The 17464-nt window shown below is 47.2% G+C and overlaps 9 protein-coding genes across 9 annotated transcripts; 7 read left to right on the forward strand and 2 right to left on the reverse strand.

The window, feature by feature from the left end:
* Positions 1-477: 477 nt before the first annotated feature.
* N7517_004703 (uncharacterized protein) lies at positions 478-660 on the reverse strand (the record flags this gene model as incomplete). Its single annotated transcript, XM_056722433.1, has 1 exon — positions 478-660. The coding sequence occupies one exon, from the start codon at positions 658-660 to the stop codon at positions 478-480; it is 183 nt and encodes a 60-aa protein (XP_056578683.1).
* Positions 661-1257: 597 nt separating this feature from the next.
* N7517_004704 (uncharacterized protein) lies at positions 1258-1605 on the forward strand (the record flags this gene model as incomplete). The annotated part of the gene is made up of 1 exon (XM_056722434.1): positions 1258-1605. The coding sequence occupies one exon, from the start codon at positions 1258-1260 to the stop codon at positions 1603-1605; it is 348 nt and encodes a 115-aa protein (XP_056578684.1).
* A 1897-nt stretch (positions 1606-3502) lies between these two features.
* On the forward strand, positions 3503-3842 carry N7517_004705 (uncharacterized protein; the record flags this gene model as incomplete). Its single annotated transcript, XM_056722435.1, has 2 exons — positions 3503-3567; positions 3650-3842. The coding sequence occupies 2 exons, from the start codon at positions 3503-3505 to the stop codon at positions 3840-3842; spliced, it is 258 nt and encodes an 85-aa protein (XP_056578685.1).
* A 1203-nt stretch (positions 3843-5045) lies between these two features.
* Positions 5046-6376, forward strand: N7517_004706 (uncharacterized protein; the record flags this gene model as incomplete). Its single annotated transcript, XM_056722436.1, has 3 exons — positions 5046-5233; positions 5589-5823; positions 5882-6376. 3 exons carry the CDS (start codon positions 5046-5048, stop codon positions 6374-6376), a joined length of 918 nt encoding a protein of 305 aa, XP_056578686.1.
* A 2105-nt stretch (positions 6377-8481) lies between these two features.
* N7517_004707 (uncharacterized protein) lies at positions 8482-8880 on the forward strand (the record flags this gene model as incomplete). Its single annotated transcript, XM_056722437.1, has 1 exon — positions 8482-8880. The coding sequence occupies one exon, from the start codon at positions 8482-8484 to the stop codon at positions 8878-8880; it is 399 nt and encodes a 132-aa protein (XP_056578687.1).
* Positions 8881-9933: 1053 nt separating this feature from the next.
* On the forward strand, positions 9934-10254 carry N7517_004708 (uncharacterized protein; the record flags this gene model as incomplete). The annotated part of the gene is made up of 1 exon (XM_056722438.1): positions 9934-10254. One exon carries the CDS (start codon positions 9934-9936, stop codon positions 10252-10254), a length of 321 nt encoding a protein of 106 aa, XP_056578688.1.
* Positions 10255-13331: 3077 nt separating this feature from the next.
* On the forward strand, positions 13332-13685 carry N7517_004709 (uncharacterized protein; the record flags this gene model as incomplete). The annotated part of the gene is made up of 1 exon (XM_056722439.1): positions 13332-13685. One exon carries the CDS (start codon positions 13332-13334, stop codon positions 13683-13685), a length of 354 nt encoding a protein of 117 aa, XP_056578689.1.
* Positions 13686-14063: 378 nt separating this feature from the next.
* On the reverse strand, positions 14064-14288 carry N7517_004710 (uncharacterized protein; the record flags this gene model as incomplete). Its single annotated transcript, XM_056722440.1, has 1 exon — positions 14064-14288. The coding sequence occupies one exon, from the start codon at positions 14286-14288 to the stop codon at positions 14064-14066; it is 225 nt and encodes a 74-aa protein (XP_056578690.1).
* A 1124-nt stretch (positions 14289-15412) lies between these two features.
* Positions 15413-16759, forward strand: N7517_004711 (uncharacterized protein; the record flags this gene model as incomplete). Its single annotated transcript, XM_056722441.1, has 1 exon — positions 15413-16759. The coding sequence occupies one exon, from the start codon at positions 15413-15415 to the stop codon at positions 16757-16759; it is 1347 nt and encodes a 448-aa protein (XP_056578691.1).
* Between the last annotated feature and the right edge of the window lie 705 nt (positions 16760-17464).

Below are 17464 nucleotides of genomic sequence, written 5' to 3' on the forward strand. Positions count from 1 at the left end.
CCTCGTGAAGGCGCAGTTTCTCGATTGCTATTTAAGATCCTCCCGAGTGTTCTCTTTCCCTCTTCAAGTATCCCCTTGATTTACCACCACTACCGTCATATGTCCAACGGTGAGGCTTTGCAGCCCGTGACTAAGATTTGCATCGAAAGAAAAAGCTGACAAGCCCTAATTTAATCTATCATAGGAAGCACCTAGTTTTCACGCCACACATCGTTTTCCCACACAAGACACATTTTCAACTACACCTACAACAGTGAGATCCAATCTCCCTGTCTTAAACCCGTACCGTGGGGACAAAAGAAAAGAAAACTAACAAGATAGCGGTGGCTTATCCACAGCCTATCCAGTCCATCGGCAACGACGAGATGCAGCAGCAAATCGAGCGAACCGCTGGTACTACCTGGTTACTAAAACATATTCAACAACTGGAGAGCCTCCGCCATTTTTCGTGAACCTGAAACAGCACATCATCCCACCTTACGGTCCATCATGAGACGCACCAACCAGAGCCTCAGAGACGTCCACGGACGGATTAGTGCCATCCGGGTGGATGACGAAGCGTAACAGGCCGTGCTGGGTCAATGAGGGGAGCGGGAGATGTGAGGAACGCAGCGCTCGCGGCCGAGGTAGCTTCAAGTGACTGAGATATGGAAGACCCATTTCTGGAGAATTCGCTTAAACCATGTCCAACAGTGTTCCTAACACAAAGTTAACAAGTAAGCGGTGAAAGATGTTCAGCTCATCGCATTGATGGGTGGAGATGACCAAGAGCGACTGGGATTGGACTAGTGGGATGTGTGGACTTGAAGAGCTTTACAATCATGTTGTGGGTATACGTCCAAATATCCCCCCATAGATCTTTATGAGGGTTCTAATTTGGTCCATTGATGGCCATTCGATAACATTCATATCTACCGAGCCTTGAGGACGCTTAGTTTGTCTGGTAACTTAGGACATATCGGGCGCGTAGCCAGAAGGGGGTGGAGGGGGCGGATCGAGTATCTCCTTGACCTTATGATGGAAATGAAGGCCGACGAACAGGAAGACTGAGCAGTGGGTCGGTGAGCATGTGACCATGTTGCGTAATGCCACTATGAAACATGTCTCAAACGCATCACAATCATATGAGACGCAGAGTACTTGATGAGTCGGAAAGTGAATCAGATCTGGATCTGGGTGTTCGGACATATTCTGCACAGCTTTCCCTAGTAAACACCTGAGGACCCTGCGCCACTCGGCTGGGTCCACGGTCTCCCAATGATTATGGTAGCGCGCGGAGGAATCCCCCTCGTGGGCCGTACACACGCCGAAAAACTCGGCAACCTGACTTTGAAGACCGACAAAAACGTCAAGAACTCGCCTGTGTTCAGCTTGGGCTCAGTCATCGCGTCCAGATATTTCATTAACATGAAAAGGACCGTGCAGAGACAGTACAGGACCTTCCGAGCGGATCGAGACTACAAAATGGAGCGCCTTTTGGACTCCGCGAACAACATCGTCGGAAACGATCACCAAGATATGGCAATCTTGCTAGGCGATACCTTCAAGAAGACTTGGAAGCTGGAGGTTTATATTACCGACCCGGGTGTAGTTGATGGAATCTAGTAGAAATGTCTACTGTCTACTGGAATATTACACCTAGGTAGAGTGAGTCACCTAGGCGGTCATGAAACCATCTCACCCAAGTCTCATCTTCAATATATAAGGCCCAACTGACATCGTCAAACCTCATTTGGCTTCCACTTCGCATTATACTCATGTTTAATTTAAAATATCATCCCAATCTCACTTTGCCATTACTTACACCTTACTATTTATATAATTCATCACCGCCTAGGACTGATCTTAGATATATCAAAATGTTGACTTGCCTTATGATTGTGGCTATATGAAAGAAGCGTTCGTCACCTTGGTCTTTCCTTTTCGGTGTGAGAGTTGTTCTTTGTGAAGATGCGCCTTCTCGTAGGAATTTCTATTTAAAATTCTCCCTGGTGCTTTTGCCTCTTATCCTGTCCAATATTAACATTTCCTACACCATCTGCAACCCTTGAAAAGGTACTGCTGCTTAGTCGAGGACCAAAAGTCATAAGAGACCAGGAGCTAACAATGACGGACTATTTTAGAGGTTATACTCTGCAACTATCTTCTGCAACAAACCACTAGACACGGTCCAATAGGAACGAGCACGTGAGATGAGTACGGCGATTATTATCTGCTGTGCGGAACTCTCCTTCATCACTATCTTTGGTCGTTGACCAAGAAAGCGAAAGCCCCCCGTTCCGCGAACTTGGATTTGGCGAAGTCATCGCTCCGACGAGTGTCATCTCCGGAGCCTTGACCGCCACCACACTGCACATCCATTACAACAGCAACGTCGCCAAGAAATACGGCATCCACATGCGGTACGCCCCAACTGATATGGCCATAAAAAATAATGGAAGAACACCATGACCCTGTCCATCATTATAAAAATCATCGGATTCCACCCAAAGAGTGGTCCTTAGGCCCACTGAATTATGGACAAGCCGGACTCCATCGCGGAGGACGTCTGGGAAGCGATAAAAGCAGTGCCGTACGCCAACGTCACGAAGGTCCTAAATAGCATATAGCTCCGCCGCTCATCACACCCCTGTCACGCTGACCAAAAAACCATGCGACCCTGTCCAAAACGCACCACCCCACGATCACCCGTTTCTACCTCGGCTATGGAGACAAAACTAAAGCTGATTGGAAAGCTGGCCGACAATCAGCTAGTGCCATCATAAAGGGATGGACAGCTCAACGTCCTAGTCCAGCTATGAGAGTGGGTGTGTATAAGGAAAGGAATACTACAAGGCTATCCTCATTCTAGTGGTTGTTGCAGGTATGTTAAATATGCACAGAACCTAAGAATTTGAGCACGCTTCTTTGGCGCCACCAATGCTTCTATGACTAGAGCAATTACTAATAGGGCTACCAGACAAGTCACAGCCGCCCGATATGGGCGCTGACCAATGCCCTACATGAGCAGCTTATGGAGCGCGGGCCTGCGAGCTGCACATGGCAGCGGTGCATTGATCCGGACAGCGACTTGTACGATATCGTAACGGTAGCCAGAAGGACCCTGAGGGTGAATGAAGACTTCTAGATCACATGCTAGACATCGAGGTCGAAGAGAAGGACGACCTTGCCATGGATCAGGTAAGGAATTGCACTTGGGACCAAATTGACTGAAAAACGACTGAAACTGAAGTCGAAAATTCGAGTTAGGTGCGATTTGATGTTACTTTCATGTTCAACTTCACATTTCACGCAATCTCGAAGATACAACCAACAAACAAAGGTAAATTTACTTGAGCCCATGACCGACAGTGGCTTACTAGAGAAAGCATGGCCTCGACATATTTGTTTTGCAGGTTTCACTTGACCAAATCGTCAAATTCCAAAACGATCTCTCAAATCCAGGATCTGGAGAAAATGAGATACACCCCCTCGATCTCACGTTGCTAATCGCGTTCCAAATATGAAGCGAGAATTGGGAGAGTGGGCGACACCCGAGCTGGGAATATGGAAATTATCCAGGCATCAGTAACTCAGGTATCAATTATCCAGGTACCTAGTATACCATAGCTAACGACTCTAACGACTCTAACGACGAAGAATCTTTCAGGCCTTCGTCGTCACGGCGGCGTACTGACGCGATCGTTCCATATATCGTGGGGTTCGACGCGGCCGGTTTGCGCATGGTGCGCTATATGGGCACGTCAGGCATAGATGATCTGTTCGCCCGTATGATTCCGCTCCGCACGGCTCTTTGTGCGCCAGCTGTGTGGCCACCAGGCTCCAGTCGGGGGCGAGTGTGATGCTTGTGCCAACTGAGGACTGGAGTCAAGTCCAATGGGGCTGGTCGTGCACGTCTTGTAACTTCCCCGCGGCTGCGGCCCGTTGCAGCTTCCGGCCCGGTGCGGACGTGAATTCCCGACTCATCATGGCGACTAGTGCAGGTTTAATCAACCTGCGCGCTCCTCGTCGCTTTCGTCTCTCTGGTTCTATCCCACGGATGCTGCAGCTACTCGAGATACGACTAGTGGGATTTGTTTGTGAGATGCTTATTCAGTCTAATCTTCCTTTATCTGATCAGCCTACTTCTATAAATGTATTTCAGCTCCATTCTTCAGTTTCAAATTTGTCACCCCACCTGCATTTGAACGACCCCTTCTCCATGATTAGAGTTTATGAAAAGACAAGGAGCTAACGTAGAACTCATCTTGTAGATCACACGCATTGGAGATCCGAGTTCTTACATAAAAACCGACTGAATTCTGCACCACATACAAAGCAAGTGAGATATACCCCCGTTCGCCTCAATGCGCCGTTCGAAGCCGCATTCCGGACACAATACTGATATTGAAAGAGTGGCCAACAATCGGCAGGCGCTATAGTCGACCACGCAGCTGGCAGACCGGCAGACTCAGCCCGCCCACGACAGCGCCGGAGTGAATGTGAAGGCAACTATAATTATTGACGTCCATTGAACGTACAGAGGTGTCAAGGATTCTACCCCTCTTAGTCGATTTCCGAAGTGCTCTAGAGATTGGAGCGGAGAGTGTGAAAGAGGTCCTACTAGCGGTAGTAGAGGTCATTATAGCTACTAAGAAGTCCTTAAGGATGTGAAAAAGATCCTGTCATAATCGGACCGTCCTCGGACCGCCCTCACATTATCTTCGGACTGTCGTTATGTTTGTTTGTCAGACTGACCGCTCGATTGCCATTTCTATCTGGGTATAAATACCCTGGTTCCCATAGTTTGAATACCAGAGACTCTTTAAAATTTACTCATATATCTCCCTCAGTCCTCGATGGGTCCTTTTATAGCTAAAGAGACGCTTCTAGTAGCTAAGGAGGTCGGCGTTGAAGCCGGATAATTTCTAGCTGCTTGTTGATCCGTTTCCCCACAGATTACTTAATCCCCGCATTTAACCCACGTGATAAACTTAGATTCAACGTTCTCCCTTATTCCACTCCTTCCAAGGTTACCATCGAGATTCAAATCCGGAGAACACAGCATGGGCGGATGGTCAGTGTATTGCGCGATATGTGGTGGTCCGTTCTCGAGCCACCTGGACATCGACCCCGAAGAGACAGACGTGGATGAATTCTGTTATCGTGACAAAGTCCTGAGAGATTGCAAGCTAGAATGGCTAGAGGAAGTATGTGGTCTGGGTATTAATCCTGATGCGCCTGGAAATGATAAGTTTGTGACCATTTTCTCCTGATATCAGCAGGGCGAAGGAGATGTTCTTACGTATAAACTTCTAGATCATTTGTCTCGGGTGTCGGCTTCTATTGGGACTATGTATGGCTCTTTCTAACAGGGCAGACAAAATATTCGGAGTTAATGTTTGCTTTACAGGGATCAATTTCGGTTCCCCCGGCAGGTGGTGGGTTTCTCACTTACCTTCTGAGGCTTATATAAACAAGATTCAATCAACTGACTGATATCGCTATAAGATCCTAACGAATCCTGCTATGATGATAGTGACCATATCTCAATGACTGCGTATGCTGTACCACTCAACCTTGCCACCACTCCATCCTGACACTGATAGTTATCATGCGATGGACGACCCTCAATTGCCTCACGTATTTCCCTTCCATCCAATTTGCTACCATGGTATTCTCCAGAGGTGTATCCAGCAAGAGAACACTGGGAAGCTTAAGGGGGAAGTATTAGTTAATGTCATGGAAGATTTGCTGGGGAAAACAAACACCAGGTTGGAGGTCAGTTATGGCGAACCGGAGCCACCTACCGAACAGGATTGGCTTAGTATCAAAGGCCAAGAAGTACGTTGTTTTGGAATCCCTATTCAATGATAGAAGACCAAAAGCTTATAGCAAGCAGGTTTTGGTGGTGAACCCGGTTGAAATTCCCCAACTGAAAGCCGAGCTTGATCCCATCACAGAATCTCTCGACAAGAAGGCAACAGCGGACCAGCATTCCCGAAGCGAAGACATTTTTGATAGGCTTCCAGCTGAGTTGCGAAATTGGGTTTTAAAGTTTCTCCCCGTTGGTTCTATCCTTGCTCTGAAGGCCGCTTCATTGGCGATGCATACTACCTCCTTGTCAGACGGCTTTTGGAAGCATAGGCTGAGAAGTGAAATACCGTGGCTCTGGGAGATTCACGATGTTGATGTCTTTCAATCCCAAGTGGTAGAGGAAAAAGCCTCCAACCTACTTGTGGATATTGAAAAAAAGAGTCAGTATTCATCCGAGAATGATGATTACATTTTTGGACTTGCCAACCGGAGGCGAATTTGGGGCGTTTGCGAGCAGATTCGAAGCCAGTATTTGGAAAATCTTAAGAATATTCCTAATACAGACAGTGTGCATTCCTAGACATAATGCATTGACAGACTGAGTATAAAATACATCTGCTGTGAGGGACGGTTGGACACTGCAGTAGCACGGGCCGAAAAGGATCCGGGCGGTTCAGCGGATTTGAAAGAAGATTGTCTCAATGAACCATACAACCACAGTCAGATGTTCAAAATACCTCAGTTTGGTCGTTTCTTTTGTTGACATCAGCTACTTAAGCGCACTGGTTCAAACTTCACCCTACTAGTTATTCCTAAATATGATCGTCACTAGAACTGTATTTGCATCCATAATATCAGCGATGTCATTGAACGGAGACATTGCCTGGTTAGCGGCAGTCTCCAAGGCCGCCCTTTACCTATTTGTGGCTCTCAGGCTTTCGACTCTTTGTTCCTGTGAAGATATTTCGCGAACTTCATGGCAGTAGGTAAATTATCATCATCATTGATTTCAGTTACTCACAGTGTTCCTTCCCCATCTACTAAGATGTGGATGATGTCCATCGGAAGTAATGGTTAGGCCTCATCAGCCTCGCCATTTGCCTCCACGGGTGGCAGTCGCATTCCCTTCAGGATGACGCTCTTTCTTGTGGGGGAGGCGAGCAAGCGACTCGCATTGAGCAAAATTCAAGACAGTGAACCCTAACTAAGCCTGGAATTCCATCACAGCGGCGAGTAAGAGAAATAAGTCTTCCTAGCATCTGTATCCTATGTTTATTAACACATTATATGTATATTAAGCCGGAAATGAGACCTCGGGAGCGAAATTATATCTGATAGGCGGAGTGAAGGATCATCATAATGCAAAGTAACATTAGATTGATATTGGGTAATGACTACTCTAACAAAGATTCAAAGAATCAAATACAACGTAGTCGGTATCATCTTGAAAATGTCATCCGACTAGGCTCCAGATCTCATCCCCGAAGCGCCGGTCAAGGTCGTCTCCGATCATGAGCCTCGCCATATCGGATACGAAAACCCTGACCCGCCGCTCAAAATTCAAAAGAATATCAACCGTGGGTGCCTGGTGGCCTGTGGCATATCTAGCCATGATGAACCCAACCCATCGGAATATGTGCGATGCTTCGGCAATTATAACTTCCCGGCGATAAGCGCGCCTAGTACGGCGAAGTTGCAGCTGATCGAATAGATCGAACTGCTGTCGGTCGGGAGGGGGGATCGGTCGACCATCACTCACTTTTCTCTAGTTAAGACAAAATATCACGCGGAGGGGTGTATCTCATTGGTAAATTGGGTTGTCGATGTCTCCTTGCTTGGTGAGTTTGCCGATTGTGGATTGATGGAAGCCTACGCAATAACCACTCTCTATTAGTGCTCTGCTTTATCATAGAACCCACTCATCGTCTTAGGGGTCCATGTGTCATACCTCGCAAGACGTGGGCCAGGTGTTGGGTGACAAGCGCGAAGATTTTGGACAAGGAACATATTTTGAAAGAATAGATGGTGTTTGTGGAGGATGGTAGGAAGGAATTTCTTCAAGGCTAAATGAGGAAGGAGTACTGCATGAGGAAGGCGCGACTATCACCTAGACCTAAACTAGCGATATACTAGAGGTCACTAGAACCTGACCCTCTTAACACCTTCATACTTAGAAGTTGGGTGCCAGGATATAATGGATGCTCTAGAATATACAATGAATCAGAATTGAAAGCAAATTGATGTTTGATTGAGGAGTGATGGAAGAACAATCGTAATGAAAGGTGAGGGCTTTCTTTTGCAATTCTCCGTTACTTCCCCCTTTACCCTTTGCAATCTGCCTTCATTTCTGCGATGTGGTTTCCCTCACCCCGGAATGACAACTACCAAAGATATGACGCTTATCTTGCTCTTTCCTAGAGCTGAGAGTCGCACCTTTCTGGGGAAATCGCAGTTTATCAGCCACTATTCGACATCACCTCGTTTTTCTTTTCTTTCATCTTACCCAACATTCACACTTTGCCATCGAACTATCACGCCAAACGAGAAGGCCAACTCGCACTGGGCATTCATAGGTTGAGCCATACCATAGTCTGGAAAATTCACAACCATACGCCATCAAAGTCTGCCAATAGTGAGATACATGCCTCCATAGAAAGACTGATTCCCGTAAATTAGAGCACAAAGATGACAAAAGAAGTGGCCGACGAGAGGCCGATCCTAGTGCCAAATTACAGGCGGATGGAGCAGCTCACTCAGTTACGTCTCCCGAGGGTCCGAAAGGCCCGGGTTTGCAGAAGAATCCTATCCGAGACAGGCCAAACCATGAATTCCGTCCTGCTCCTCCTCTGTGCGTATAATTACCCGTATCACCCGACCGTGCTCCAAAGATTACGCTCTTATGAAGACAGCATGGTCGCGCTGATGGAACAAATGAAGATCCTGCGGGCAGAGGAGCGCACGCCTCACCTGTGCGCGGAGGAGATTCTATGGCGGCGGGTGAGCGAGGAATTGAAATTGCGAAGTGTGCGATCCACTAGAGGATATTGGGAGGGTGTAATGGAGGAGAGGTCAGCACCTCGATAGCACATCAATGCACTGTTATCAACCTGAGAAAGTCCGACGAATATCACGCCATGTTTGATTATCATCTGTCCTATATGGTGCACACTTGGAGTCGTCTCCGGCGTCTCATCTTCTTATTTTGCACAAACGCTTCGACTACATCGAAACTGTACATCTGGACCTGACAAAGCCTCGTAAGATAGATACCCCCCCTCAATTACTAGACCTAGCCGCCTTCACGTAGAAAGCTAACAAGGGGAGTGGCTGACTAGCAGCCAATCCGCAAACCGAGTGACCGACAGCTCGAGCTACTGATTCGGTTACGTATTCGAAACACCAGGGGAGCCCATGCTCATAGTGTGATCATAGACGAGGTGATACTCATCATAAAATTGGCTTTGACCCTTCTCGGGACCTATAGCTATCCATATCTTCCAATTGTGCTCTAGAGACTACACACTTATGAAACCTGATTGACAGCGGTTGTGGATGAGATGAAGAGTCTGAAGGCCGAGGAGCAACTTGTAGATGGGTGCATTCGGAAGGCCATTGCCTGAAATGTGAAATAGACAACCATAGCCCCTGAACGCAGTGAGCGCTTAACATGATCTCAGTTTACCCTTACTTCACATTCAGAAGACTTGGGTCATATACCTAAGAGAGGGATTCAAGCTACCACTTTGATAGTAATCCGTCCTGATATTGATGGCAAGCACGATCTGTATGTAGATAAAGCATTGATTAAACATGACCTATATTACGCTTTCCTAAGGTGGCAATCGCACCTTCCGCGTGGACACGCAGTTTCTCGATTACTATTTAACATCTTCTCTCAATCTTTTCTCTCGTTTCTTCTCTCACCATCACCCGTTGTTGCTTGCTCCTTGACCCAACATTGACGGCAGGATCCCTCATCCCTATAGATACTACCTGCGCCGAGACAGGAGGCTGACTGACACTGGTTACTTACAGGCTGGCCCTACAATACTTTTGCAAACTTGCAACCGACCCTAGAAAAAGCCTGCCAATAGTGAGATACACCTCTCTCCTCAAAAATTAGTTCCCCTATAGTCAATGAAAAAGCTAACGAAGGAAGTGGCCGACCAACAGCGAGTCTCGGTCCCAGACGATAGACAACTCGAGCAACTCACCCAGTTAAGGGTGCAGAGGGCCAGATACGCGGAGATTCGGAGGCGACTCCTACGCCTGGCGAGCCATATCAGGGAGTGCATTGTAACCCTGCTGAGGCCATACAGTTATCCCCTTCACCCAGTTGTGGTCTACCGACTGGCCAACTATAAAGCGAGATTAACGGGGATCATGGAGAATCTGCGGACCCTACAGGCTGAGGAGCGACTGGGTCGGCACGAGGAGCGATTGTCTGGCGCCACGTAGGTTAATATTGTATGATCTGCCGAAGGACATGGAGAGGGTAGGATCGACGGAGGTCTACATTCCGAGCGCATATCTATGGATAGTTACCAGCTGGGGATAGTCCTGTAGAATATGATACCCTCATTGATCATCGTCCGTCCCATATAATAAACGATTGGTAATACTTAGCTCTAGGAGCTCATCCCTGTGTCGCATCGATTCGTCTCCATGGAGAAGGTCCATCGGTGTTTAGATCGACGAGACTGAGGGCATCGGAAGTGGGTCGGCACTCGGTTTTGAAGAACCATATTTGAATGTGATGATTTCCATCCGATTATGTATATTTATCTTTCATTTAAAGAGCTTTCAGGTGAGTTTTCCACATCTGACTAATGCAAGATACGTATAATGCCCTTCTTTTCTTGCTGCCTGAAAGCACCATGCTGGCCCATCTCGCGATCCGTTAGATATTTTGAGGGCATCAGAAGTATTTAGAAGGTGGGTTTATGATCAGGCTTTCTCATCGTACTAGCGCTGGTTATCCCCTCACCAATTTTGCGCTTTCTCAGACACACTTACACCTCCCTGTTACGGCTACTGGTGAGAGGAGGAAGATAAAGAACATCATTGTTGCTCAATCTAGCAATGAGCAGGTTCTTTATACCCTGCCAATTCAAGCAAACAAGTGATCAGTCTGACAAACAAGTCAAAGGTCGGTCTGATATCCAACACTCCCGAAAACGAAGCTTCTCGGCTACTATTCAAGATCTTATTCCCCCTCGACCTTCCTCCAATTCCTCAACAAACCATCTCCATTTCCATTACTCATACTTATCGCAAAACAGGTTAGGGCCTTTTCCCATAACGAATATTTGCGACAGGATAAAACGCTGACTGATATAGCAGTAGCCCCAGGCTGTTTTATATAAACTCTTCTATCGAATCGAAACCTTGCATACAGGATCCAGGTTATTAAGAGTAACAAACCCCATCCCTCGATGATAATTCCCAGCAGAATTCGCGCAGAATGCCCTCTCTGACTCTCATCCATGATTGCAATCTTCAACACACACTTCCTCTCTAACACAGGTATGGCCCTTCCGCCCATTGGAAATAGTTGAGGCGAGACAAACGTCTAACTCGGGCTGCTCTTGTTATAGATTGAACACTGCAATCACTTCCTGGACATCCAAATACAATCCCAAAGTCCGTGAAATCAGCCAAGAGTGAGATCCCCTCCTTTCACCTCATCCTTAGTGCCAAACCGCCTTTGAACACAAACGCTGACGAAATCAGTGTCTGATAGCCGTCCCATCCCGACGCCTAGCAACTCCAAGCTTCACACCCTAACGAACTTGCGCTTCCAGCGAAGTGGACGAGCGCACGCTCGTAGAGCAATTCTGCGAGAGGGGAGAGGAGTATTTCGCGCTGTGCGAGCTCTCATGCCCCACCACACCTACCCTTGCCAGTATGCCGAGATCCAGAGGCTCTAGCACTATGAGCGTCGAATGTTGGTCCTTTTTAATAGCTTCATCGCGCTGCGGATGGAGGATTAATGTGCTAGTGCCGAGGAAGCAGAGATATTGCACCAGGTTATGTAATACCGCTACGCCTCCCGATCATGATATGGAACTTCCGGTCGCCGGCCCTGTTTCGGCAGTCTCTAAGAGCATAACGATCTGCATTTCTCCATCATTACCATTCTTTCTGTCCATGTATTTTTTAAATTACAAACTTAGTCCAATCGCGGTCTTTCTTTTATTCACTCGCCAGCACTATCTGGTATCTATGACCCTCATCATGGTCAAGTAGGTCATCTCATGTAGCGTAAGCTGAATGAGAACTGCGAACAAGGTTTCATATTTCCCCCAGATAATCTGAATGTGGTTAGATAAAAGGAGACTCCGTCTTGTGACACAGAACATCATTCCCAGGCTAAATAGCCTCGCACAATTTCATAGCATCTATCATCACCACCATCCACCTTGTATCATCCAGGAATCGTATTACCTGTGGGAAATAACTTTCCTCCTCTGTAAGTCCCAGCTATCCGTATGCAAGCTCTGTTGGTCCATCGATATTGACAGGTCTAAATAGGGAAGAGTCAATGGACCGGCACGCTGAGCGTGATCTGTGGAGGGATGTGAACTGTGAGAACGAAGCGGGAGCTAGCTGGATTCAAGGCCGCGGTAAACTACCATACCAAGAGGAATTAAATGCTAAGATCGCATTTCGACTTTCATGTAAGAAATTTTTACTTGTTATTTTGTTTTTCTGTTATTGGAAGCCATTTTGACACAACTGGGATTGGACTCATGTATGATCTTAGAACATTTGTTAAGGTGAGGACCCTAACTACGTACCTACCATCACCTTGCTTTCCATTGACATCATCATTCACTAACGCTTTGTCTAAGATCATTTACACATGAGTTATGCCGTACTCTGTATATTTATTTCATACCATCCTTTGACCAGGCTTCTGCCAATCATTAATTTACCTCACTTGTAGGTCATTATATATATGTATTTACATATATTATATTTTTTTACCAGGCTTCGAAATTATGAAAGCTCTGGTAAGGTTGGTTTGTGACTGTTGTTACAATGGGAGCATTGAGTTACCTAGTCTTGCTTCTACCTGTTTAGGGTGAAGTTATACTCGCGCCTTCCACGCGAAAACGCACCTTCTGTCGTAGGAATTAGCATTTAAACTGCTCCCGATACTCTTCTTCCTTCCTTCACCAATGATAGGATTTCTAAAAACTGTGAGCCACACAACCAAGACAGGTGAAGCTCCTTGTTCCTACATGATATTGGCGACGACCCACAATATTTACCTGCATTAGGCAACCCATAGGCGGAACCTGCAGCCACAAAACCCTCAAACCGTTATCTATCCCAGTACCGAGATCAGTGGGCTATAGCACATGAACTTGAGTGCATTTCAAGCAGCAAGCTAACAAGAAAAAGTGGGCGACCGTCATCCAATCCCAGTTCCCGATCACGGGCAGCTGGAATAACTCACTAGGCTTCGTTCGCGTGAGGCTGGTCGAGCAAGAATCCGACGGACACTGCTTAGGCGGGCTTGTGACCTGATGAGAAGGATTGACCGTGTGCTTGCCTCAAACCCCACCATTGACAACGACTTCGCGCATGGTTCGATTGTCATGGGATTTGAGGTTAGATTACTTGAATTCGTTAACCGAATGCTGGCGCTCCGGGCTGAGGAGCAGGACGACCGTGCTGTGGAGGAAAGAATCTGGCAAGCTATGAACCAAGATAACATCTCGTCGACAGGAGGAACAACAGCAGTGGAGACGTTGGATAAGCGACATACAGTAACGGGCAACATTGAGAACACAATGCGCAGTCATTTTTTAATATCTTTCTTCCAAAACCAGTCTTCTGTGTCGACCAAATGCAGAATCCAGTCCAACGACTTCCCATAAGTTGTTATAAAGGGGATGAAGAGCCATGCTCCAAATCCGATTGAGCAGGCCCACCAGAGACATAGCACCCATGTGATGCGAGGGTGTAATGAAGGCCCCATTGTATGTTAGAGAAACTATTGAAGCCAGGGCCCCTGCCGGACTACCCAGGCGTCTTACTCGAGATCAGTGAGATACACCATATGAGCTTAAAGTGCATTTCACGCAGCAAGCTAACAAGAAAAAGTGGGAGACCAACTCATGATTCCAGTTCCCAACAACAATCAGCCCGCGGAGCAGACTAGGCTGCATCTATGTGCGAGTGGCTGAGCTAGAGTTTGGCGCACGCTGCTGAGAGAGGCCTGTCAAATCATAAGGCGTGTTGAGGGCCTCCTTCAATCAAACACTCCGCCGGACTGCGACTTTGCCGATACTTCTATTCTGTGGGGGTTTGAAGTGTGCATCATAGAACTTGTCCACCAAATGGTCGGCCTTCGGGCCGAGGAGTGACAGGGCCATGTCGCAGAGCAACGAATCTGGCGCAGTATCCAGTGAGACAACATATGTCGCGAGAGGAGTGGATCGGGACCTGGAGGCGAACATGAGCACAATAGCAGGCAGCATTGAGGAAATGATGAATTTCCTTTTTTCATTATTGTAATTCCAAGGTCGAACTTCCGCGTCGACCTAAAGCAGAATCTAGTCCACCTCTTTCCTCTAAGTTGCTACGACGGGGATGAAGAGGAATAGGGGGGTTGTCAGGTTGTCAGGTGAGCTTTGCTTACTAGTAGCTCCCGGTAGGTTATCACTAGGGGCGATCCGTGGTTACTAGTATGAGGTTTATAACTAGTAAATGAAAAATACAAGGTGACAACCTCTGTGCAGGATGAAGAGCCATGCTCCAAACTCCACAGTAATAGGTTCCACCGCTGAAAATTGAACAAGATCCTTGAAATCCCTGGAGAGAAAGTGAACACAGCCCATTCTCTCCATCATGCGTTCGAAACCACTTTTCAAATACAAAGCTGATAATGAGAACGTGTCTCACCAAGCTTCGACTCCGTGATACCGGCCAAGCTCAATATCGAAGAGCCATCATGCAAGAGGCATCAACACCAATACCCTTGGTACTCATGGCAGTTGTCCGCTATACCAGCAGCCAGCATCTACAGTGGGAATCCAATGGAATAGCGAATGACTGATCATGGTATCGCGTTCTGGAGAATGGACATCGCGTGATACCGGCGCACGGCCCCACCCCACGTGACGAGAACCAGACACGCGATGAGATCTACCTCTCGACACATGATCAGCTGAAACCCTGAACTGTACTTCCTTCTCATCACTACGCTCAATACGTTCGTTCAGTCTACAATACCAGGCTCATGCTTCTGGAACGTATCATGTGGCATGTGTGGCAATGGCATCCATGCTCGCCCCAAAACCCTCAACTGCACGGCAGCAAGTTCGCTCCGGTCGGTATTTAACATTTGATCTACTATACTACTTATTAACCATCGTCAGGTTGCTATACATGTAAAATTCGAAAAGTAAAATGCAAGTCTGAAGTCCAGGAGGGCATTGACGGCCTTGATAGGCGGGCCAGCTGTGATTGCTGCAGGCGGCTTGGTCTGGAATGTCGGTGGAGCGCCCCGTCGGCTGGGGAAGATTATGACCCCCCACCGAAAAGACGGCAGACGATCGGGCGAAGGCGCGAACGCTCTCGATACAGCAGGGCGAATGGAAGCATGGATTGCACATTCCCCCATGAGGCATCTCAGGCTAGTGGGTCACAAGAGAATTATGCCACAAGGCATGCCGATGGACCGACACCTCCTGGACAAGATAGCTCAGCTTTTGCTCAACCAACCTCCTTTGAAATCGATGCTTGTGTTGATATCCTTGGAGACTTGCCCTTCGATATTGACTTCGACTTGGATCTCAATCCGGTAGATTTGAATTTCAACGGGGAGGGACTTGATTTTGCACAGCTACCCGCTCTTGACCACTCATTTTCGTTACCTTCTGGGGATTCGTCAAATCTGATGAATCTGCCGGATTCATTACCCTCTTCAAATTTCCTTCAACCTCAGGAGAATCCCCATTTACGTGAAAATGACCGAAGGCCAAATGCTAGTATTCCATTGGAAACCCCAAGCTTAGGCGCCGACGAGCAGCACCTGATACAACACTATCTGGGAACTATGACTGGCTACGCAAAGGTTGATGATTATCCGAGAGGTGCTAATAACCTGTATACCACCGCATTTTCACAGTCACTCTCCTTCAAACCGCTTCTGTACGCCATTCTTGCATTCTCCGCGTCACATTTGGCATTGGGAAATAACTCTTACTTGGAAACGGCATCACAATATGAGCAGCTGGCCCATGACTCATTTGAAGCTTGCAAAGACCATGTCTCAGAGCCGGGTAGCCTTCTTTCTGCGCTCTTTGTACGCGCGAAGAGGGTACATCTTCTAGCAGGTGACATAGAGTCATTCCACTGCCTCATCACTGAAGCCTCTCAAATTGCCTTGTCCGAAAGAGGACAGCGGGCATTGGAGGACCCATTTTCTCTCGCTCAACGAATGGTCATCCGACTTGCTCTTCTAGATGCACGGGCTTCCTGCTATCGACTTGGGGGTGGAAAGCTAATCAGGTCTTTACGCCAAATTCCTGCCATGTCATTCATCTTCGACCATGACAGTACTGCTGGCTCAGCATCTAATGCATTGGTCAGCCTCCTTCGAGCTAATATATTACGCATGAAAGTTGGAGAACTTGACATGCGGCTACGATTCCAAATGGAAAGTGAAGACGTAATCACCTCGCCAGTACGTACTGAGGAGGTACGCTCACTGCATAGACATATTGAACATGAGATTCGGCAATGGGAACATCAAATGAGGAGCAGAGGCCACAATCCAGACGAAGTTCTGCCAATGGAATCTGTCCTCGAGGCGTCTACATACGCCCAATATCTTGTCATGGCAGCTCTCCACGGTGCTGTGCTATATCTCTACCTCCTATACGTGAGTACCGTCTCTTGGTTTTGTTTTCAAGCCTGCGCAGAGAAATCGGCTGATCTTGACTAGCCATTTAAATCCATTCAGTGGGAGAATTCTGTGTCTCGTATTCTACACTGTCAACTTAAATTACAACAAGATCCCTCACGCAGCGATTCCCCATCTTCGTTAGTACCGTCATCCCTCTTTCTCGCTGGGATTTGCACAGTGGATCCCATTCATCGTGACTGGGTTCTAGAACGTCTCAAAAAAGGCGAAAGATGGGGTACTTATGTGGGAAGAACTCGTGAACTTATTATGGCAATAACGAAGATACGCTCTACTGATGATGAGTCAGATATATGTGATTTGATGGATAATCTTAATGGAAGGTTTCTAATATAGGGAGGTGCTTTCACTCCTAGAGTGCAAATCAACACCCTGAATGCCTTCTCTGTTCATTTTCCAAATATAGACGCAGAGTTAAATTGAGCCGAATTTGCTTCAAGAAGACGGAGGCCGTTAGGCAGTGTCCAATGATAGAGTGTCGAGCTGATGGCATACGTGTTTCGTCGCTTGTACCTTCACTTACACAATGATCAAGTATATTGTTTCTCTATTTGATCCCAATCGTATTGTGTCGCATGGTAGTTCCATGGCTTGCGCTCCTGTCGGAGAAACGCCGATAGTGTCACATGACGTCTCCGATACAATCGGAGCGACAAACTCAATACCCCAGCCTTAACTCCACAACCCCGGAATATCACTCTCAATGGGGTTCCTTAAATATGGCTT

This window comes from Penicillium concentricum (genome assembly GCF_028827145.1).
Source record: "Penicillium concentricum strain IBT 3081 chromosome Unknown utg000002l_segment0_segment0, whole genome shotgun sequence".
Classification (NCBI taxonomy): domain Eukaryota; kingdom Fungi; phylum Ascomycota; class Eurotiomycetes; order Eurotiales; family Aspergillaceae; genus Penicillium; species Penicillium concentricum.